The sequence below is a fragment of the Hemitrygon akajei genome, chromosome 23 (genome assembly GCF_048418815.1).
Source record: "Hemitrygon akajei chromosome 23, sHemAka1.3, whole genome shotgun sequence".
NCBI lineage: Eukaryota > Metazoa > Chordata > Chondrichthyes > Myliobatiformes > Dasyatidae > Hemitrygon > Hemitrygon akajei.
Window position 1 is genome coordinate 57,209,513 of NC_133146.1, and position 24,520 is coordinate 57,234,032.

Consider the following 24,520-nt stretch of genomic DNA (forward strand, 5'->3'; position numbering starts at 1 on the left):
GCGTGATTAGAATCCTTGTATTTAACCTTTGTTAGACCAGTGCTCAATATATTTACCTATGATGGGAATACTCTGCTCCATCAAAAATATCTAGTGCTGAATGACAGTTCCAGAATCAACATGGATTATCTTAATTGAGCAAACATCAATAGCTTGTACATCTTCATTGGAATAAATAACATCACCAGAGATAGTGGGAGTTGCAGCTACCAAAAAAAAAGAAAATGCAAATGTAAAGTGTCACTATCTCAAGCCAATATATTACTCAATAATAGATTGCCAATTTCACCAAAAAAAAATTCAGTGGTGTTAGGTTGGTTACTGGATAAAACATAAAGTATTTACCTTTTCCAGGACTTTAGGATGAGTTGGGGAAGAGTCAAATAAAGAAAATCAAATAACTCATCTTTAGTTTAGACACTTTTTGTGTTGTATCTAAAAGGTGCAATCTATTTTGTCTTGAGAATGATAAATAGAAGGGTGATTGTGCAGAGCAATAGATAAATTCCAAAGTCTAGGTTAGATCTGATCGCAGATATATGCTAAAAATGTGAAGGAATAGTACTTTTACGATGGTGCTGTGCAAAAGTCTTAGGCACCTTAGTTTTTTTTTTACATGTTTTCAGATGATATGGCTTCCTGAGAGCCCTGATATCAAAATCATTGAGGCTCTCCAGATTACCTAGAGAAACTGAAGCAAGCAAGAAAGTCAGAGTCAACAGAAGAACTGTGGCAAGTTCTCCAAGATGCTTGTAGCAACCTACCAGCCAATTTTCTTATAAAATTCCTTTAGTGCATCTAAGGGAATTGATTCAGTTTTAAAGACAAATGGTGGTCACACCAAATATTGATTTGATTTAGATTTGTTCTGTTTACTGCGCTTTATAGCGATGTTTTGAAATGTTAGAAAGTTTTTCATTATTTTTGAAAGCATACTTGTTTTACAGAATTTTTTCACATGTGACTAAAACTTTTGCACAGTACCCTGCTTCCAAAATTCTGTTCCATATTCTTATGTTGCAGTTAGTTTTTGCAGTCAAGGATAGATTCTTCTCTTGAACCTCTTATTCATGTATTGGAGGAAAGGGACAGGACCCTTCCCGAAGAAGGGTCTCGGTCTGAAACATTGACTGTTTAGTCATTTCCATAGATGTTGCCTGACCTACTGAGTCCCTCCAGCATTTTGTGTGTATTGACAAGCTAATGTTCCTAGACCATTCAAAAAAAATCTAATGCTGAGAGGAAGGAGTCTGTTTCTGAGTCACTGAGTCTAGGTTTAGGGTTCCTGTGCCTCCTCTCCAATGGTAGTAATGAGAGGAGAGCATGTGCCACATGGCGATGGTCCTTAGTGATGGATGCTGGCTTCCTGAGGCACTGCTTCTTGAAGATGTCCTCAGTTGTGCCCATGATGGATCTTGCTAAGTCTACAAGTCCCTGTAGCCTTTTGCGAGCCTATACATTGGTGCTTCCATTATAAGGCCCTGATAAACCCTGTCAAAATGCTATCCACTGTACATCTGTAGAAATTTCAATGAGCCTTTGTTGATATCCAAAATCTCCTAATGTAATGGAACCACTGGCATGCCTTCTTTGTGATTGCATCAGTGTGTTGGGCTCAGGAAAGATTCTCACTCTTTCCACTGCTGACTCCTCAATGATGACCTGCATGTCGTCTCCATAATTGATTCCTTGATTTTGCTGACATTGAGCGTGAGGTTAAGACGTACAAAAAAGCTGGATGAACTCAGCAGGTCGAGCAGCATCCGTTGAAAGAAGTAGTCAACGTTTCGGGTTGAGATCCTTCGTCAGGACTGAGGTGTGTGGTGTGTGGACCTTCGTCAGGTGTGAGGTTGTTGTTGCGACACCACTCAACCAGCCAATATATCTCACTCCTTTATGCCTTCTCATCGACACCCAAGATTTTACTAACAGCAGTGGTGTCAACTGCAAATTTGTTCAGGGCATTTGAGCTGTGTTTAGCCACACAGTCATGAGTATAGAGTGAATAGAGCAGTGGGCTAAGCAAGCATCCTTGAGGTGTACCTATGTTAATTGTTAGCAAGGAGGAGATGTTATCACTGATCCATACTGACTGTGGTCTCCCGCTGAGGAAGTTTAGGATTCAGATTGGCTCAGGTTTTGCCCTTGGCAATTAATTCTGAGGGGACGATGGCATTAAATGCTGAGCTATAATTGCTAAACAGCAGCCTAATCTATGCTTTGATGTTGTGTAGGTGCTTCAAAGTCGAGTGGAGAGCCAGTGAGATTTCACCCACTGTAGACCTGTTGTGGCTGTAGGCAAATTGCAGTGGTCCTGGTCCACAGTCGAGTAATCCTAGAGTTAATTCTAGGCACAACCAACCTCTCAAATACTTCATAATGGTAGATGTGTGTGCTACTAGTCGATAATCATTAATACATGCTGAATCACTATGCAAGCCAACTTTTGACTGAATAAACTTCATAAATAATATAGATATACATTTAACTCAATTTATAAATTTAGAATTTAGAAGAACCATGCTAGTTACTGCGTGGTTTTTGCTACACTCACTTTTCTGTATGTTATTCTATTTTCAATTGTTTGAAAGTGGAATAATTCCTGCCTGTGTGGCAGGAGGCACAATTGCTGGTGACCCCAAGGTCACTGAGTCCTGGGGTTGGATGTCCATGCAAGTCTGGAGTTTGAGGTTCAGTGTACTGTGATAGGTGAGTCCTGTGGCCAAAGCTTAAAGGTCAGACCTTTGGTACATCTGGAGGTTGGGTCCCGGTGGTTGAAGTTCCTGGGTCAGTGTGTCCGGAAATCAGAGGCTGTTGTCTGGGAGTCCGTGCCAGGGACTGGAGGTTGGAGGCCCACAGGTGGCTTGTCCGTTGTCTGGAAGCCTGGAGGTGACCTGTCTTGTGGCTGTAGGCCCACAGGTGGCCTTTTTTGTGGTTGGAGGCCAGTCCTGTCTGTGTGGGTATGTGGGAGGGAGGAAAGGAATTTGTTTCGCTGTTGTTGTTTTGTATTGTTGCTGTTGTTGTTGGTTGCACTGTTCTGTTGTACGTTGCTATGTTGGTGCCAGAATGTGTAGTGACAATTGTGGGCTGCCCCCAGCACATTCTAAGCTTGTGTTGGTTGTTAATGCAAACAACACACTACACTGAACAGTATTGTTCAAAACTGTTAGGGACATATGTATGGTTAGAGTGACTAAGACTTTTGCAGAGTACTGTATTTGTCAATGTGGAGCGGAGAGCGAGTTTGTAAATCTGGCAGGAGCAAAGGATACTGAGATTGCCGAGGGTGGAGTACTGCAGGAGGGGTGTGAGACAGGTGGCAGAGAAGTGCCGGGGCGAGAGGTGCAGGCACATCCAGCCCTGAGACACCAGGCAAGGTCATTTGATTCCAAACAAATGGTTTATTGATCATTACAGAATGTCTCGTTCCCCTCTCCCTTCCCCTTTTCCCAACCATGATTCCCCTCTCTCTGCCCCCTTCCACCCTCAGTCCACAACAGAGACCCATATCAAAGTCAGGTTTATCATCACTCGCATATGTCATGAAATTTATTTTTGTTGTGCCAGCGGTACAGTACAATACATAAAATTACTATAGGCAACATGCTGGAGAAGGGTCCCTAGCATTCCTCCTCTGCCACCTGTCCCACGTTACTCCCGCGGCTCTCCATCTCGATGAAGGGTCTTGACCTGAAATGCCGACTGTTTATTCCCATCCATACATGCTGTTGGACCTGGTGAGCTCCTCCAGCACTTTGTGTGTATTGCTCTAGGTTCCCAGCATCTACAGTACCTCTTGTGTCTAAAATTACAACATTACTGTGCAGAAGTCTTAGGCAGATACATATAGCTTAGGTGCCTAATACCTTTGCATAGTACCGTATGTTTCGATAAATACGTGATGAAGAAATCTGAATTGAATCAATATATAGGAATGATATGTGCAAAAATTTCTTCAATGTGCAACCTTTCTAAATGAACTGAATTGTCCTTCTCGTTAGGTGTGTTGATCTGATAGCCAGAAAAAGCTAAGACTAAAGTGAAAGTTCAAATTTATAAGAATTGCAATAAACTGTTGAGCAAGTTTCTAGAAAATAGAATGTATTGTGGGAAAATGTGAAGTTATACACTTTGGTAAGAAAAATTGAAAAAGGAACAGATTATTTAAATGATGAGAGATACATAAAGATCTTGATAGCCTAATGCCTGATTCACATATGGCTGTATAAAGGTATCAGTATATGAGCTAATAGAAAGTTCTTCTTTTTTGCAGGAAGAATACCAAAGTAAGCAAATTATCCATCTGTTATAAAGAGCATTAGTGAGACTATTTCTTTAGAACTATGGCCTTCTTACATAAGGAAGGATGTTAATGCATTGGAAGCATTTCTAACAAGACTAGCGTTCATTGAAGAGAATATTGAAAGTAAGAGCAGATTGGAAAGACTAGAAGCAGTGCCTCAAAAAGGTGATGTCCGTTATTAAGGACCCCCATCTCCCATGGCATGCCACCTTCTTATTGTTACTGTCAGGAAGGAGGTACAGAAGCCTCAAAGCGCACACTCAACAATTCAGGAAACAGCTTTTTTCCCTCTGCCATACAATTCCTAAATGGACATTGAACCCATAACTCTACCTCATTTTTTAAAATATATATTGTTTCCATTTTTGCACTATTTTTAATCTATTCAATATACATTAATATAGGACTATAAGACATAAGAGCAGAATTAGGCCATTCAGCCCATGAGTCATTCCATCATGGCTGATCCCAGATCCCAGTCAACCTCATACACCTGCCTTCTTGCCATAAACTTCGATGCCCTGACCAATTTGGAAACTAATATCAATTTTTGCTTTAAGTATACCCACGGTCTTGGTCTCCACAGCTGTCTGGCAGAGCATTTCACAGATTTGTCACTCTCTGGCTAAAAAAATTCCTCCTTGCCTCTATTCTAAAGGCTCACCCCTTAATTTTAAAGCTGTGCCCTCTAGATCTGGACACCCCCATCACAGGAAACATTCTCTCCACATCCACCTTATCTAGTCATTTCAACATTCAGTAGGTTTCAATGGGATTCCCCCCCCTCCCACATTTTCCTAAATTCCAGTGAGTCCAGATCCAAAACTGCCAAACATTCCTCATATGTTAACTCCTTCTCATTACCAAAATCATTCTCGTGAACCTCCTCTGGACTCTTTCCAATGACAACATATCTTTTCTGAAATATGGGGCCCAGAACTGTTGATAATACTCGAACTGCAGCCTGACTAGTGTCCTAAAAGCCTCAGCATTATCCCCTTGAAATGAATGCCAACATTGCATTTGCTGCCTTTACCACAGACTCAACCTGTCACTAAACGTTCTTGGACTTTTGCACGTGTACACTTAAGTCTCTTTGTACCTCTGATTTTTGAATTTACTCCCCATTTAGATAATAGTCTGCACTTTTATTCCTTTTACCAAAGTACATTATTGTACATTTTCCAACACTGTATTCTATCTGCCACATTTTTGACCATTCTTCCATTTTGTCTAAGTCCTGCTGCAATCACATTGCTTCCTCAGCACTATCTAACCCTCCATCTATCTTGGTATCATCCATAAGCTTTGCCACAAAGCCATCAATTCCACTGTCTAAATCATTGACAAACAATGTGAGAAGTAGTGATTCTAATACTGACCCCTGAGGAACACCACTAATCACTGGTAGCCAACCAGAAAAGGCGCCCTTTATTCCCATTAGCTGCCTTCTGCCTGTCAGCCATTCCTCTATCCATGCCAGTATCTTTTCTGTAATGCCATGGGGTTTTATCTTGTTAAGCAGCCTCATGTGTGTCACCTTATCCAATGCCTTCCAAAAATCCAAGTAAATGACATTCACTGCCTCTCCTTTGTCCACCCTGCTTGTTAGTTCCTCGAAGAACTCTTAACAGATTTGTCAGGTTAGATTTCCCTTTACAGAAAGCATGCTGACTTTGACCTATTTTAGTCTCCAAGTGCCCTGAACCCTCATCCTTAATAATAGACTCCGACACATTCCCAACCACTGAGGTTAGGCTAACTAGCCTATAGTTTCCTTTCTTTTGCCTTCCTCCCTTCTTAAACAGTGGAGTGACATTTGCAATATTCCACTCCTCCGGAACCATGCCACAATCAAGTGATTCTTGAAAGATCATAACCAATGCATCTGCTATTTCTTCAGCAACCTCTCTCAGGACTCTGGGATGTAGTCCATCTGGTCCAGGTGACTTATCCACCTTAAGACCATTGAGTTTGCCTAGCACTTTTTCCTTTGTAATAGCAATGGCACTCACTCCTGCTCCCTGACACTCACAGACCTCTGGCACACTGTTAATGTCTTTTTCAGTTAAGACTGATGCAAAGTAGTTATTAAGTTCATCCGCCATTTCACTGTCCCCCATTAATACCTCACCAGCATCTTTTCCGGTGGTTCAATATTAGCTCTCACCTCCCTCAGATAAACTGAAAAAACTTTAGTGTTCTGCTTTATATTATTGGCTAGTTTGCCCTAATGTTTCATCTTTTCCTTTCTTATGGCCATTTTAGTTGCCTTTTGTTAGATTTTAAAAACTTCCCAATCATCCAACTTCCCACTCACTTTTGCTACATTATATGCCCTTTCCTTGGCTTTTATGCAGTCCTTAATTTCCCTTATCAGCCTATCCTGCATACATAATTACTACGTATATACTTACTGTAATTGATTTACTTATCTTTCTTTCTTTCTTTCTATATTATTAAGTATTACATTGAACTGCTGCTGCTAAGTTAACAAATTTCACACACATGCTGGTGATAACCTGATTCTGATTCTGACTAGGTTGTTGATATGGTGAGTACAGAAAGGATGTTTCCTCTTATGAGGGAATATAGAACTAAAGTAAGTGGTTGCACATTTATGGCAGAAAATAAATGAAGGTTTTGCAACTCTCATCCAAAAGGATCACGAAAGTGAATATTTTTAAGTCTGCATGGAGAGAAACTTGGTAGGGTGAAAAGTGACAGTGGGTGGACATGAATATTATTAAAACCAGATCAACTGAAGTCTTGTGAATTTGCAGAGCAGGCTTGTGGGGCCCAGTTGCTCACTCATGCTTCCAATTCATATGTTCCTATAATAGTATATTTTTACAATGGTTTTCATACATACATTGTAATTAACGAAATATTTTAACCAGCTGCCAAACTTGATACTATTCCTATTATTATCCTGGCAGTCATAATATTTGAACTTATTTCTGTGTAATTGGGTTTTATAATGCTCCTTGTAAATGAAATAAAAATAATGTAAATATATAATTATTCCTAACATTACTAACATTAGCGGGTTAAAATTATGTCGTTCAACTAAGACTATAGATAAAAATATACATACTGAAAATATAATCTGTACAAAATTACATCTAATATAGATCCCTTCAAGGAAGCATGTTTCTCTGTACAATGTGTAACTTGATTTCAATGTTGAAGAGTTTCAGATATATTTCTTTCTTTTAAATTCAATGTAAAAATGTAGAAGTTGTTTTTATCTTGAACTTTGAAGGAAAAACAGATGGCAGACCATGGGGGAAAGCGTTGAATTTTGAGATTAAGGCCAACCACTTTTCATGGTTGTCCTTGAATGGGGAACTGAAACTGCTTGAATTGATAGGATAATTGGTATCCAAGGGATGAAGACTTTCCTCAAACAGCATTACCAGTCATTTTGTAGCCTCAATTACACGTGGTAGTAACCTTTGATCTGATGACCTTGTGCTGTAATACAACATTAGTTAATCCAAATGCCTCAGTAGCATGACTGGAGTTTCCTCCTTTAGTTCAAGATTATGTGGCAGCATACCATGTGATAAGAGTTTAAAAACTCAGTGGGAAAATGTATAGTCCCATCAATGTTTGTCACACTGTCAATGGATTTATATTGTACAGGTTGTCAGGGAAGCTTTGAAAGGTCCTTTATTCATGGCTGCATTGCAACATTTTTGATGCTAAAATTGGAGTCAGTGAAACTGACTGAGATACGAAGGAACTGTGGATTCCAGTTAATTGAGGCAGCCACCTACTTGCGACATCTCTTAAAGAATAAAAACTTCATTTATTTGGAACACTATTCTGCTTACTTAGGGCAGGGACTTTTGCCGAACAGTTTCTAACATCAGGCAAGTGCAGTTGCGTGACTGTTAGATACTCCACCGTGCTTCGAATAACCAATTTTTAATTGGCGTCAGTTGCTTACACTTGTGTTCAAAAAGCAGTGATTTTTGTTACTGATAAGCAGCAGGACAATTCAGAACTGTTTTGCTCACTGCGGTTTCACTACATTCAGGCTTAGAGATGCCGGAAACAGCTGTGAGTGAAAATGAAGCAATTTCACTACTTCAACGAGCTAGGAACTCTGGAGAATTTGAAGGTATCAATGATCTTGACTATTCCAATGAAAATGAAGATAATAGTCAATAACATTATATGAAGGCAGTCCATTATGTACTTCAGGTGTCTGTGCTGATTTTGTTCATTTACAGTCAATCAAAAGAACGCATACGCTGGATGAATTGGTTATTTATCCTTTGTGGTTTTCTGACTAATGTTACATGTTGGAGTCTCTGCATTTGTCAAATTTTAAAGGAATTTTAAAAACCAAATGTGAAGCTTTTACTCTATCAGAAGTATTGAAACAATTGCTGATTAAGGCCAGGGCAATTTAATTTTATGGTCAAATTTTCAGAATGTTTTCCATTCCCCTAGAAGCATCCAAAGAAATACAACTCTATGGTCATTGTAAACATCAGTTTTAATAGTATTCAATGCATTTTTTGGGTATTTCTCTAAACTGAACTCTTTTTCTTGGATATATTTATCTAATTTCTTTTAGGTATAGTTAGTTGTAGCAGATCCCACAAAAACCTGGTGTACAGATTTTCAGTTTCTCTTTGTGGTTCAAGCAGACCAAAAGTACTTGCATATGTTATGCCTACCCAAGTATCTTGTACCTAAAAAATAGAATCTCATTCATTTTCAATATAGAGGGCTTCTTATCGAGGTGTTAGAAAAACAGAGTGCATTGCAAATCTTTATGGTAAACTAAAATTTCGGTGTTCCAGGTAGTTTTGTAACTGGGTTGTGTGTGACACTTGCATATCGACCTTATGATGCACAGTGATAATGCAAGGAGATGATGAGTATAATTTTGAAATGAGACAAATAAACCCAATATCAAAAGAACCATCTCTAAAGGAACATAGCCTCAAGATTTGGGGAATAGAAATAGGATGATTTTCCTGGAGAAGAGTGAATCTGTGTGATTTTCTGCCCTGGGAGGAGGTAGTGGCTACCTCCTCAAACATATTGAAGATACAGGTAGATTTTTGCATAGCAGGGAGGTGGATTTGAGTCCACAACCTATCAGCTGTGATCTTACTGACCAGCAGAGCAGGTTCGATGGGCCGAACAGCTAACTTCTACTCCTATTCCTTATGTTCATCAATCTTCAAGAGGGAAAATTAAAACCAGGCCCTCTTTGGGCTATGGAGGACCTCCGATGACATGTTTAGTGAAACCAAGAGTATAGTGTATATCCTTATGCTAAACTTATGCAAGATTACACACAATTGTGCAAAGGCAGTGGATTCGGCCCAGTACTTCACAGGTAACGCCCTTCCAACCATTGAGGAAATCTGCATGAAATGCTGTCATAGGAAAGCAGCATCATTCATTCGAGATCCTTGCCACCAAACCCACGCTCTTTTCTCGCTTCTGCCATCAGATAGAAGGTACAAGAACCTCAGGACTCACACCACCAGGTTCAAGAACAGTTCCTACCTCTCAACCATCAGGCTCTTGAACAAAGGGAATAACTATACTCACTTGCCCATCCATTGAAATGTTCCCACAACTATGATCTCACTTTAAGTACTCTTTATCTCATTCTCTCATGTTCTTGTTATTTATTACTATCTACTTACGGTATATTTGCAGTTTTTTGTCTTCTGCACTCTGATAGATCTTTCATTGATCCTGTTATCGTTACTATCCTATAGATTTGCTGAGTATGCCGGCAGGAAAATGAACCTCAAGGTTGTATATCGTGGCATATATGTACATTGATAATAAAATTTACTTTGAACTTTCGGATTTCTGAGTTGCTTTGCTATTGAGTTCTGTGTGAGCACAAGGGCATTCTATTTTGTTAAATGAGGGGTGATTGATAAGTTCGTGGCTAAGGTAGGAGTCAATTTTAGAAAACCTAGCACATTTATTTTTCAACTTAGTCCCCTCTTACATGTACACACTTAGTCCAGCGGTCGTGGAGCATACGGATGGATCCCTTCTTTGTGAAAGTGGTCCACAACAGGGATGATTGATAAGTTTGTGGCCTAAGGTAGAAGGAGATGAGTTATTAACTTCAAACTTTCTGCATTATCACTCAAAGAGTAGAACTGTACGTGCATGCAATGAGAGCGTCTTGGACCTCCAGGTGGTCCACAGCAGGGGTGATTGATAAGTTCGTGACCTGAGGTGGAAGGAGATGAGTTATACAGCTCTCGTTGCATGCATGTGCAATTCAACTCTGAATGAAAATGCAGAAATTTGAAGTTAATAACTCATCTCTTTCTACCTTAGGACATGAACTTATCAATCACCCCTGCTGTGGACCACTTCTGGAGGTGCAAGACGCCGACTTCTACAAAGAAGGGATCCGTATGCTCCACGACCGCTGGACTAAGTGTGTAAATGTAGGAAAAATAAATGTGCTAGGTTTTCTAAAATTGACGCCTTCTACCTTAGGCCACAAACTTATCAATCACCCCTCGTATATCTTTACATAAAATAAGGCAACTAATAAGTTACTTATTTCGTCATATCACTTTACAGTCTGTTACATATTTCATGCCACTAGAGATCCATTTGGATAGCCTAACACTCCAACTCTGGATTACACTCTTACTTTGTAACCACAACAGTCCATGAGTTAGCTCACACCTTCTCAAAATGCCTTTATTTCTGTCCGTGAAGGTTAAATATTTGTGGAAAGAAAATAGGTGGGATGAAACAATTGTGTCCACTGTGCAAAAATAAGAAGCAGGCAAATTGTCCCTCCTTTGAGACACTCGTCTGCCACACCTCAACTCTCACCAGAAGCTAATGCTGCCCTTCTCTTTTCTGTCTGGCAGAGTACTTCCATGTTCTTCTCACACAGCAGTGTGCAACTTTACTTAAAGTTTTGCTGCTTGTAGTCGTACTTATAAAAGCAATTAGAAAGAAGCACATGATTCGTAAGAATCATTTTAATGGAAAGAACAGTTAATGTAACGGAAGAACTGTACAGTTCCTCCTCAGGTTACAAACACCCAATTAATGGATGCCCTCTACATAATGAAGACTTACAGCTGACTGATGGGGTGGACAGAGAAGGATTTGTCAGCTACTGGCTGCAGACTTCTCCTACTGGGTGGGGACGGGGTATTTCCATGTGCCATCTCTCCCCACAGCTGTAACTATTAGAGGAGCTGGGGTGTGCAAGCAGAGCTGGGAGTGACTCATTCACTCACTCACTAAGTGAGGCTGGCATGGCTATTGTTCCTGCTCCTGCTTACTCTCCTACCTCTGCTGTTCTTGTTATCCTCTCCCACACATCTTTTTTGTTTGTTTCTGACTTTTAGACAGTTCTCAGGAGTGCAACTTCCTTGTAACCTGGAGATTGCCTGTTGAGAGGAAAACTTGGTGAATTCTTTCTCCTGGCCTAGTAGTTATTGTGAAGCTGGCTTGGAGCATTCTGTAGTATGATTATGCTTTATCAACTTACTGGTTCTGTTGATACAGATTTAAGAATAGTAGAGGTGCAAATGTCCAAGAAAACTGTTGCTTTCTCGTCATACATTTTTAAATAAATTATGGAATGTTTAGTGCAAGTTGTAGCAATGGGACAAAGCATTTATAAATGTTCTTTTAACTATTTGACTCTGCTAAACTACAACTTCAATAAAAATGTAAATTGATTCATGTTTTCTATTAGAAACCTTGTATTAGTTGGTAGCTACACATTTTCATAGCTTTTGTAAATAAATATTAGACATAATCAGTTAGCAAGTTTAATACACAACACTTTCTGGCCACCTTGTGCTATTGTGTTTAATGTGTATTTCTTTTGATTATTGGTCTGTGTTGATTTTCCATAGCAGAGAGCAAAAAAGGCAAGGAATAGACTCTGCAATCTTGTACATTATTTTGAGTAACAAACATCATTTGATTTTATGTATGTTGTGTTTGCAAAAACTTAGAATTGCATTTGATCAAATGTAGATCATTTTGTCATGTTGTGAACATAGTGTTGTTGAAAGATTTGTATTTTTCATAATATGTAATACCAATAACATTTTATTATTTGCAATAACTCATTCATCAACAACTTTGAAAATTAAGTGCTATAATTCCTCAATAGTTTAACAAAGAATTAAGTTGTTCTTTCTTAAAATTAGTTGATCAGAGCTTCTATAGAACTTGTCACAGATGTTTCCTTGTTGCCCAGAGAAATATTCTGTGAGAAGAAGATCTATAGAATAAAACCATCTTTTCAGATTGTTGTTTGTTGAATCTTAGATTGTACGTTCTTTGTCTCTCAGCCTACCAATGCACCTATTCTGAAGCCGTTTTCATATATGCTGCTAAAGCGGATCTGTTTTTTGGGGGATGACCCACAAGGGGGCTCTGCTGCTGTAGGAAGTCTATGCTTATAGTAATTCGTAAGAGACTTTCTAACACAAGTTTTGCACTTTTCTTTTCGTTTCCAGAAAAGGTCACGGATCGCCTACAGTGATGAGGTAAACCTGCGAAATGAGCTCCTAGGGGATGATGGGAATACCACCGAGAACCAGGTAGGGCCACTAATCAGCATACCCTTGTGGGTGGCTTAAGGGTGATGAAGGTCAGCAACTAGTACGTCTTCTCAAGCTGCTCACTAACAGCATTAACAGCAACTCAAGTGGAAATACATTGTTTAATGCTAAGCAACAGCAAACCTCTGATTTAAACCATTTAAGTTTTAATCTTAGTGCAGAGAAGACAAGAAGACCCTCCATTTTATTCAAGAGATTTTTATTTCAGGAACAAATTTCCAGCTTAGAACAAAATCTTCAAGATGTCAAAGTTTGCTTACAAGTTTGTTTATTTTATTAATGCAAGTAATATGGCAGGAGTCTGTGAAGTTGTGAGCTCTGGCGATAATGCTATGGGGGCTTACTATGCAAGAAATAGACCAGACTGCAGTTTTAGCGCAGGGGTTGATGCCGGTCAATTTAATTCCCGAAGATCTAAAGGAGGTCAGTATCATCTCGTATAGCCCTGGCAGAACAGATCATTATGAGCAACAAATCTGTTAGTTGCATGGCATGGATTTGTAACGAAATGAATGGCGAACCTTTATAAGTTCTGAAAATTGTGTGTTCACCTAGCGATAATGTGTAAAGGACATTTAATAGAGTTCAGCATTTATTCGTTATCTGTATGCAGGCAGAGAAGGAATTGGCGTTATCGCTTTTCATAATTCTGTAGTTTTGTGCGTCACGTGGTCTTCACATACTGTGGCGCAGTTTCGATTTCAGTCACAGCAGCAGTCTGGCCACTAGAGATTCTGCCGGCTCAAACCAGCGCGTACCAGATTTTTCAGGTTACAAAGAACAGATTACTACTTGTATCGAATACAATATTGAAAATCTTTGTTTGAAAAGCCCATGATTATCATAACTGAAATGGCAGGATACTCTTCTTAATGATGATAATGAAGGAAATGCAAAATGTAATCGGGAAATTTCAGACGGTATAGCGCTTCCTGTATAGCGTTGTCCAGTTGAATACGTTTTTGTTAATATGAATCAATGCGTACTTCGGCATGGTACAAAACAAAACCTAAAGCCCATTGCAAAATCATCCTCAAATCCATGGAGAAGGTTTAAAATCAGCCAGGCAGCACAAACAAGATAGAGTGCATTTTGTTTGGATTCTATTATAAGGCAGCTGCGCCATGCTTCATAGTACTCGTGGTGATGACCAGAAAGCCGATCTTCTCACTTCTTAGTTGTGCACTTTGGCCCATTGAGCTTTCTGGCCATTTTGAAATGTTGACTTAAAAAAAGGACTTAACTATTATCAAAGCAATGGACACTTTGGCAACCATATTATTGACTAGTGCTACTGTTAATGGACTAACAATATTATTATTTTTAAAAGGTAGCTTACCAAAAATAACTTGAGATATGATACTTATTTCCTTTCACTTTTACTATCTGTTTCACATACATACAGTCGTTTTCCTGTTTTAGTTTTGTGTTCTGTTAAAATGTTTTTTAAAAAGAAACTTTTTTACCTCAAGGAATTAAAGAATTAAAATTCATATCAAAATTATTCCACTTAGCTTCATTCGTGTAACTTTTTTTTATTAATGTGTATTCACATTGGCTTTGTCTTAATTGTAACCATTAAATAGATAATTGTAATTAGGCTTACACATTATCACCCTAAAATAATGCTTCATTTTCTCTTTGCCTCTTTAAAATCATTGCCATGAAGCCCCTCTTTCTCTCTTTGAAGATTGCAACAAACATACCTCTCACGTACTAAATAAGAGGCAAATGATTGTAACAGTCTGTGTTGACAAAGAGAAAACTAATCTTTGTTCTTTCAAAATGTGGTTTTGAAAATTCTCTTTGCATGAGCCTTTTTAGGGTCTTTAAAGAGGTTCTTCTATGATTTCTTAATACGAAGTATGTAAACAGATAAATTGTCATAGTTAATGTTATACCCAACTGTATGACAGATGTTTCATCCCTGCCATTTCTTTCCTTTTCATCTTTCTGTGCGTTCACAGTTGATAAAATTGCGTGAAGAGGTGAGTGCATCTTTGTTTGTTGTTAGGTATCTGTGTTTGTTTGGAAAATATTGGTGTTTTCTGTCAGCTGTTAATTTTTTTTCTGAGAACCGCATAAAAACCCTACAGGATTTCTTTACCTTACAGAACACAAAAATAACATATAATCAGTATAATTTATCTGAAACAAGTATACCCACTATTTGAAGAACCAGATTAATTAGTATAGATTGTTATTGCAATGTGCCTGACCTTCACATCAGGTCCTATCTGCGTTGATCTGAACACATTGTTCTAATGATTTCGAAAAAAAATTCAAGGGAAGCTTTGAAGTGGTTTTAGCTGCTGCGATCTGCTGGCCACATCTCACAGATATGTCACCTCTGCCAGGAGGGAATAGGAAAATCACGTTTCGAATGGTAATGATAACATTCTAATCACTTCTTCTTTGAAGATTGAAGCAAGATACACTGTCAGTATCCCAGACTGTCAGTGCTCAAGGCACCAAGGCATCTTGGTCTAGGTGTATTAGCTTAAGTGAGCATGTCAATACAGCTGCATCAGGGAGATCCATAGGGGCTCATTAGAGCAAGGCAACTCACTTCTATGGACATGATTCAGATTGTTCATATGGCACCATTTTTATTAGAAAGTATTTCTCCAATTTTAAGTGACATCTGTCAGGGAAGAAAGTTCTTGGTGAAGCTTTCTGACTGTCAAACTTAAAAATGGTCTTGAAATGTGGTAGCCCCTCTTGTTTTTTTTCCATGTGATTAGTTTGTATGCCTTTTGACAGCATGAATAGAACTTGGATGACAAACCAGGGTCTAGCCTATTTTTCCCTGAAAGAATATGGGATTAAAATTCTCCGAAGAAAAGAGTTGATGGGTGTAAAGTATAGGAAACAACATTGCAAGTGGGAATCCTGTCCTTTATGTGAAAACCTTGCCTCTTTTCTCGTGCCTTAGTATTTCTCCACAAAAAAATTGTTAATAAACTGAACACAAGTTCTAAACTTTTTCATGTCCAGTGTAGAGTGAAAAGAACAAAATAAAGCTTTCCTTCAGCGTTTCAGCAATTTTCCATATTTCTTTAGTTAGATTGTGATATTTAGCTACAGTATGTGGATCTAGATCTAATCATTTAAAGGTAATATATGGCACTTTTGCAATATGCAAATACAGATGTTTTCTGAAGAGTATTAATCAAGATATGGCTTCTGTGATTCTTCTGACATTTTTTGTTTTCTTGTGGAAATGAACTTCAATTCTAAAATACAAATTCGTGGGAATTACATCCTGATTAAAGGTTTTTTTTTCATTTTTAGCATTGTGGTAAAAAGCCCATGTATGCTAATAATGCAGTAACAATAAAAATAAGATGTTGCAGATGCTTCTTGTATAAGATATGATAATTGTGCTGCAGCTCTGCTTATCTGAAATTCCACTTATTATACAGCTATTTATTTCAACTTGTGTGGCACACTATTGGAGCCTAATTATTCAACAGAACATCAGTTTAAATAAGACTCCTGGCATTCACATTTTGCTGTAATGAGCACAAAATCCCAAGTGAAATTCTGTAGGATCTCATAATAAGACAGGTTAGAAAAAATGCAAGTAAAAACTATTAAAGATCAAAACTATCACATGATTGTTCTCAAACAGCAATGTATTGCAATAATCAATAAAAAAAATAGCAAATCTAAATCTTGCACTAGTCTTATCTCCAAAATGTGGCATTTATCTTCTGTAGGTAAAAGATCATTGAAACAAACTTTTTGGAAATTTGAACACATAATGAAACTGAATTTTGTGTGTAACGATAATACTTCATATTGGTATTTGAAATTGTTCTAATCCATAAATACAAATGCGTAAAGCATGATGGTTCAGATGGAAAAAATCTTGCATCATGTTCACATTGCTCAGAATTAATTTTAGTTAAATTAGTCTTTATGACGCTAGTCTTTGTTTCTTTAAAAATCCAACTTTATTCAGTTCAATAAAAGAAAATATTAATTTGAAACTTGATATAAAAAATTGGCCTTATATTAGCTGTGTATGTTTTCAATACCTATTTTTCACTAATTATCAAGAGTCTTCCTGCACAATTCTATTTTGTGTCTTTGGCATGGTGATCAGATGTTTGTTTATGTTTTAAGTATATGATATTTAGACTTTAGCCTCAATTAAATTCTAATTTAAGGAAAAATGTTTTTCCTTCTCTCATGGCACCTCCTTCTCTCTCATTTTTTGAAAAAAGCGCATGGATCTTTTGGCTTCTATTGAAAATATTAGTTTCTTGAGGATAATAAATTATCTGAACAGTTTTAAAAATGTTTTATTTCTCTTTTTTTTGCTGAACTCAGCTTTTTCTAAAAACTATTTCACTGCCTGATTTCAAAATTTGGCAAATTTTCCCTTTATGGTTACTTTTCTGTAAATTAAATATAATTGTACTTGGTGCTTAAGTGTCTATAATCATCTCTGATTTTGTTTCAGAGAGCACGCCTGTTGGATAATACAGAGCGGCTGGAAAGGTCAACACGGAGATTGGAGGCTGGATATCAACTGACCGTTGAAACTGGTAAGGATCTTGAGAGGGAGCAAATTATCTGCCTTATGCACAGTACTGATCATGACATTTCGGGTATACTTCATGATGAGGCACATGGAAAGACATCAATTGTAAATGTAGCTCATACATTGACAAAATGATCAGATGTTTCTTTGTTTTCCTTAAATATCTGTACAAAAGCAATATACCAAGTTTATCCATCAAAATAATATGTAGTGAAATATTTTTACTTATTAATTGCAAGGTATTTGCAGAAACTGAAATTCCATATGGAATATATCAGATCTGAAGGAATTATCATATTTATAATCTTCGTTCTTACATTGTGCTTAACTTTAATTTCTCTGCACACACTTTATTGAGGAAACAATTAGTTAATATAAAAGTAAATCATATTTACTTTTGTGATTTATTTTTGTGTAAGCATTTATTACTGAGCAATTTTTTCATTGTTTTCTGGTTCAACTTCTGAGAAATAATATAGTTCTATGTACGTTCCATATTTTTGAAAGAAAGTTAAATTGTGTGGTTCAAGCTTGAGGTCAGGTGGACCAATTCTGCAACACTATACCTATAATCAGGCTACAAATTCACTTCAGCAAAGGAGAGATAAATCTCATGGAGAGAGAGAGAAAAAAAAATTAAACCAATAAGAACATGGGCAAATGCAAAATACTATGAGTTGTAAAGGGGAAAAAGGCAGGTAGGCTAAAAACAATATCAAAATATTGGGACAGAATAAACTCAGAGACATTGATGAAAATTGTGGATGGAAATCTCATCAAAAGGTGGTACAACCAAAAGAGACACTGTAAGGAAGACCTTAACTGAAAGAAAAGCAAGGAAGTAGGTGGTTGTCTATTCAGAGATGAAATAAGGCACCAAGAGAGCAGATCCAACAGAAAAAATGTATAAATCTTTTGGGATCATTCAGGATAAGAGCAAACTACAGCTATTGAATAAAAATTTACTGTGGTTAATTCAGTGAAAAAGAATTTAGAAGGATCCAGAGGATTCTGTTTATGCACTCATTGAAAACAAGTGTGCTTAAGAGCTGAGATCTAATAATATTAAGGTTTCTTCATTGCAAAACTCGATAGAGTTCTAATTGACAACTATTTTGACTTTCTGTTTTGGCATTATGTTGGCATTTGGTTGGTAAAAGCAGTATGTAGCAAAGCATATTGTTATGAAATACAGACCAATGTGGTAATGCCCAGGTTGAGTTGGATTTGTCAAACTCAGCAGCAGCTCTCTTCAGTAAGTGTCTGGAAGATAAAATAAAACAGAATTCCTGCTTATCAGAGCTATCCAATAGCTCGTATGGAATCTTGCGTTTGTTGACAACATTTGGCTTGGAGTAGATGTCCATATAGTGGAATAGCGATGGACATTTGCCAACGAGGCTCTCATAATGGTCATTTGGCTTTTGACAAAGTATTGACAGGTGGAGCATCTCTGGAGATTAAACTCAACAAAGGAGACAAAGAAAAATATATTGGTAAGGAAAATGAAAAAGCACATGACCTATCATCTACCTTTACTGGTGAAATGCACCACAAAACTCAATAATAATACTTATCAAAATCTCAGTATAGTTGAAGTTTCTTTTTTTAAGAGTTTTATAGTGAGGCATGCAGGGCAAATTATTGAAGCATTTATCAGCTCTTTTTTTTGCCATTTTTGGAGCTTTTAGAATATTCCTGTTGAAGTTTGCATCTTCAGTTAGCAGTTGTCAGTGGGTTTCACTGCAATTTTGTGTGGCTGTGTTACGTGACTAGCTGACAGAGTTTTACAAGCATTCATTATACCAGACCCTGGATAATAAGCAGTTAGTTTTACTGAGAAATCAACCACCCTGTTTTAGAGAGATGTGACACTTCTGTATATAGGTTAATAGATGGCTGATGGTCCGATAAAAGGCAGCAATTGAATTGAGGGGTTTTGATCATGTCAGAACCTTGAGACTGAATTAAAACCATGTATTTCTCTGCTCTTTTTTTCTGGATAAAATAAATACAATTTCTACCTTTTTGGGTAGAATGCAACATTTATTGATTGAACTAATGTTAATTGCATATCAACTAATGTCTATTTATTGCTTGTATTTTTCTACACTGATTAAAGCTTGAAATTTGCAAGTGCCATAATAAATTGCATCAAAAAGACACTCAAATGTAATCTGTTTTAAAGACTGTTTGCAATTGTTTTTGTTTGTTTTGTGATAAGAAACTAGGTAGTGTATATTCTTGACAATGAGAGAGCGATGACCAGTGATTGTTTTCCCAGAGGGAAAAGTTCTCCGGAGAGGGTGAATGAAATTCCAAATCTAGAAGCTCAGTAGCAGACAGCACTTCAGTTAATGAAGGGGCAACTAAAATTGGGAATGGGCATGAGTGGATTTGGAGTTGAGTGTATCTCATAGAGTTATGGCTCTAGAGAAAATTGCAGAACCAAGGAAGGGAAGAGGATGTGTAGATATTTGAAATCAAGAATAAGCATTATTGGTTTGCTGGGAGACAGTGTAGTTCAATGTCTGTTTGGGTTATTTGTGAGTGCAGCTGCCTGTGACTTGGGGCATTTATACAGATGTTGCATATGATGATATGATACTGATAGGGGATGAAACTGGGTGTTCAGTGGTGACATAGATGACAGATTCTAGTGTAAAAGGTGTAGGGCGAGAACAAGTAATATTATGAAGTTGCTTTAGTAATGGTGTGGATATTTAGCCTAAAAGTCATTTCTGGGTAACATTTGACTCTGAGTTTGTAATTGGTATAATTTTAGCCTCAGACAGTGGCCACTTAGAAGACAAGGTGGCAAAGTCTGGGCAGGGTGAAAGGGAATTGTTTGGGGTTTCCTAATCTTCATTTGGTCGAAATTCATACGGAGAGATGAATGTCAGTTAGACAAGTCATAGAAGGTCAGGATGCTTAAGAGTGATGTTGGAGAACAAGAGATATAATATGTGTGCAAATTTCCACTGTGGTTGGTCAGTGTTGCCAAAGGACAGCATTTGGATAAGTATGAGGGGCTGCAGGATAGATGAAAAGAATAATGGCAGAACTGCTCAATCTAGAAAAATGAAAAGATTTAAACCTGTAGCAATAGTAGAAACTAGAAATGTAAGGCATTTTAAAATTAACCATTTAACTAAAATAATCATGTAATGACACCTGTGCATTAATTGAATATGAATAGCAACCTTTGAAATAGACAACTCCATACCACCACAATTTACGCTCCTCTTTTGGTGTGTAATTTTGATTTTTAAAAGTAGAAAACATTTAGTTTGTTTCAGCACAAAATAACCATTGTAGGAATTTGCACTAGTAGAATTACATTTCAGAGTTAGGTTCGTAAATTGTTTGCAGTTGGATACTAAAGTTACAGATTAATTACAAACGGTAGGATAGTTGAAATAAATCTTAGGAATGCATCATGTTTGGTTTGTGCTTTTCAAATTTATGCCTTTACTTTGAAGGGGCATTTCTTTTTATAGGAAATGCAAGAATCTTGTGTAAAGTGACCAGACTCTGCTGATATCAACCAAGATACGTCCTTGTGATTTGTTCCATTCATGTAATGTCATCAGAACCTCAGGCAATAGTTTACATTTCTAAGCATATATTGTCCATTAGTCATCACTGCTGTGCAATGCTGTTGCAAGTAACTAAGAATGGAAACATTGGATTAAGTGCTTGTACGTAAGTCTGGACAATTAAATGGAGCTTTGTGTTAATACATACGTTGGATGTAACATAATCCAAACAGAAGAAATATTTTAGTTTAGGAAATAAAAAACCTCTCAAAAGATAGAGAGATTTCACATTTAAGCTTTGGTGCTGCTGTGCTCTAGTATTCCTGGAAGCATTCAGCAGTAAATGGCTTCTGGTACCATTAGGTTAGCCCTAGAGGCTTTTTGCTCCTGTAAGTTCATTGAGCCTGGTTACAAGACCAACACTGCAGGCCATCAGCTTTATTAATGTGCAGATAAGCTGATTAGGCTATGTCAATCAAAGGTGCCAATATCTCAATTGAGAGGCTTTTTTTTCCTGAAGCATTGAAGTTGCCAACAAAGTGATAGATGTATGGTACACAGAGCTCAACTTGTCAGCAAGCGAGACACAAGATCCTATGATGATGCAGTGACTATATTAAAGAGTACATCAATTTGTTTAGCCTGTTTTGATTTTTTTTCTATGGCATTAGGCAGAAAAAAATCATGGTTACAACTTCACTGGAAAGCGGAAGGTCTTGGAAAAAAAATAATCACTTCTGTTTGAAGCCTATTGGAGACTTTGAGATCTTGCTGTGCCAGACGATGGGTATTCAAGTACTCCTGTAACCATTGCACTCTGATCTCTCCCTACCTTCTGGTAACTTAACTATTGATGTTTTAGTCAACAGGAGCAAAACTGGAGAATCTGATATGGTTATTCTTACAATAATTGTCTTGGATGGACAGAGTCTAACAATTAACACCACCTCGTGATTCTAATCGAGCATTGCTGAAAATAACCTGTGGCTGGTGCTGTGAAATTAACTTAATTTTTACTTGTCTTTTAATGCAAAACATTCAAAAGTATTTAATAGCTTCTGCAAGAGATCCAGAAAGTTGGTAGTGTTAACTTCAGTGTTCTTGGATGTAAAGTGACTTAATTATTTTATTGTCGTGAATTTGGAACTCCCTGTAGGATGAATAATGATGCCAATATATGTACATTTAGCCTTCTTGAATGGGATATATTGTGTATTTTGGCTCACTCACAGCTTTGCTATTATTAACACGGAAGCTGGAGTACTTGAAGAAAGTGCTGTATCTTGTTAGCTACTTAACCATCTTTATTCTTGAGAAAAATCAGCACTGAGGAAACTAATCTTGCATCTGCTATTGTTGTGTGATAAAGAATATTTCATATTATTTTGTGAAATATGCACAGTGCAGAAGTAATTTAATCAAAGTCAAATGAATGTAAAATGCAAAACTACAAAATCAGTAGGTTAGTAGTAATAAAAGTCATAAAAAAAGAATCCGTATTACTGAAGATGGATATAATATTCTGGATATTTTTCTATTAATTAAATAGTTTGACAGCAGCAAAGATTTTTTTATTTGCTTTTCTGGTATCTTCACCTTTTTTCTCCCCTAAGGCTCTCTCCTGTTTATCTCGCTATCCTGTCTGAAAAAAGTGAATGTAATAATAATTTTTTCCCTAATCGAGCCTTGTCAGGGAAGTGTCTTATCGTTAAAAGGAAAATGACACCGATGATATCGTAAACAGAGCTAGTGTCACAGCGTTCCAATCACAGCAATTCAGGCTCGGTATCTAGTGCTGCCACAAACACCTAGCAGCGTTTTCATCGAAACATCAAAAACATAGCAGTCATTAAAATTGCACCCGCGTAGAATTGCAGGGATCAGCCGCACTAGCGCAAAATAGGATGTGGGAAACAGGCTTCTAAATGTGCTAATTCCAAAACCACGTGCTTGTGGCTTATTTTAATCAGTAGAAACTTGCACATTGTAATAAATCAGCATTATTTGTTGTGACACTAAAGGACACAGTTGGTTCGAGGATTTAGAGGGTCGCTGGCAACAGTATGCGGTGTGATGGCAAAGTATTTTACGCTTGAACTACGGTAGCTAAGGCCCAAACCCCAATTTATCCCCCAAACAAAGCACACAATCTACACAATGGCCAGCTCAACATGCAATGATCTTCGCCATGATATGGCCAGCAGAAACCTAAAAGAACAGGGCTTTAAGAGAATTCAATAGTTTGTTTTTGGTTTTCTTTGAAAAACTCCTCAAAAAGAGAAGAGTATTGGTAATTAGAGAAAACAGATGTCTCCGAGCCTTGTGACAGCTGAGCATCATTTATGCCCCCCAAAAAGATTTAATACTTGTGTCTTAAAAGAGCAGTTATTTAATGTTTCAGTTATTTAACATACTGCTTTGAGTACTTCTTAAGGGAAATTATATATATTAATGTCTGAAAAGATTGCTAGGTAGCATTAAGTTATTATGGTTCAAACATGCTGCACTTTTTAAATAATTGCAGTTTCAATATTTACAGATGTTCCCACCTCTTCAGTGTTTTTACTAAAATGCAATGCTATTCCAACTTAATTTATTTAATATAAATATGACTAAAATATATATGCAATTAAGGTAGATAAAAATGAGGATTAACATTTCTACACACACGTTCACTTTTTTACCAGTTGCTATTGAAATTTTATTTTGCTCATTCTTGACGTACAATAAGGATAGTTAATACTTTAAAATTCTAATATTTTTTAAAAATACTGAAATTTTCAGAAAAAAGCATGTTCTTATTTAGATGAAAAGTTAAATTGACCTTTACTCGCTGTTTGTATATCGTCAACTACGGCTAATAAATGATGAAATCTTGCAATCCAATCCTACAAAGTTAGATTAAACACTAAATTTTAAAATTCCAGGTGCACGTTTTGTGTTAATCTGCAAATCAGAAATTAATTGAATTTTAAATGTAACTATTTGATTAATAACAATTTCTTTTGAGAATAATTTTGTTAAATAACTTAATTGGTATCTGAAACCTTTCTGATCCAGTGGTTTGCTTATATTGTTTCAATCATTATGATAGGTTGGTTGAATGTCCACCCTCAACCAACCCTATCCCTGCAACATAATTGTATATTATTGAGCTCAACACTGTTCTAGCAGAATTCCATAAATAAAACTGTTTTGTTCTGTTAATAATTATATTTCCTCATAAATTACAAATGTTTTAAATGTATTTTTGAACTTAAATACATTGCAGTACATCCCTGTGATAAATTAACCAGCAATACATGGTTATGTGTTTGATCTTTCTGTTAAATGTTGTGACAATTAATTATTTTATTTGAATTCAAGATTGATTATGGAGAATTTCTGCAGTTTTATACTTCTGAATCTTATTAATGTGGACAACTTCTTGATGTATAGTGAAAATAATGCTTTAAAGTCATTGTTGCAGTGTTAAATATATTGTCAGAAAACACTGAAGCTTTTATCAGAAAGA

At 37.0% G+C, this 24,520-nt stretch overlaps 1 protein-coding gene across 4 annotated transcripts in view; it reads left to right on the top strand.

The window, feature by feature from the left end:
- vti1a (vesicle transport through interaction with t-SNAREs 1A) overlaps positions 1 to 24,520 on the top strand; it is a 331,465-nt gene that overhangs the window by 95,501 nt on the left and 211,444 nt on the right. For 2 of the 4 annotated variants that reach the window (XM_073027730.1, XM_073027727.1), the window contains exons 4-6: positions 12,811 to 12,894; positions 14,883 to 14,903; positions 17,387 to 17,471. In XM_073027730.1, the coding sequence (XP_072883831.1) occupies positions 12,811 to 12,894; positions 14,883 to 14,903; positions 17,387 to 17,471 (190 nt within the window). The remainder of the gene's footprint in view (positions 1 to 12,810; positions 12,895 to 14,882; positions 14,904 to 17,386; positions 17,472 to 24,520) is intronic. The other 2 variants (XM_073027731.1, XM_073027728.1) reach the window with 1 other exon arrangement.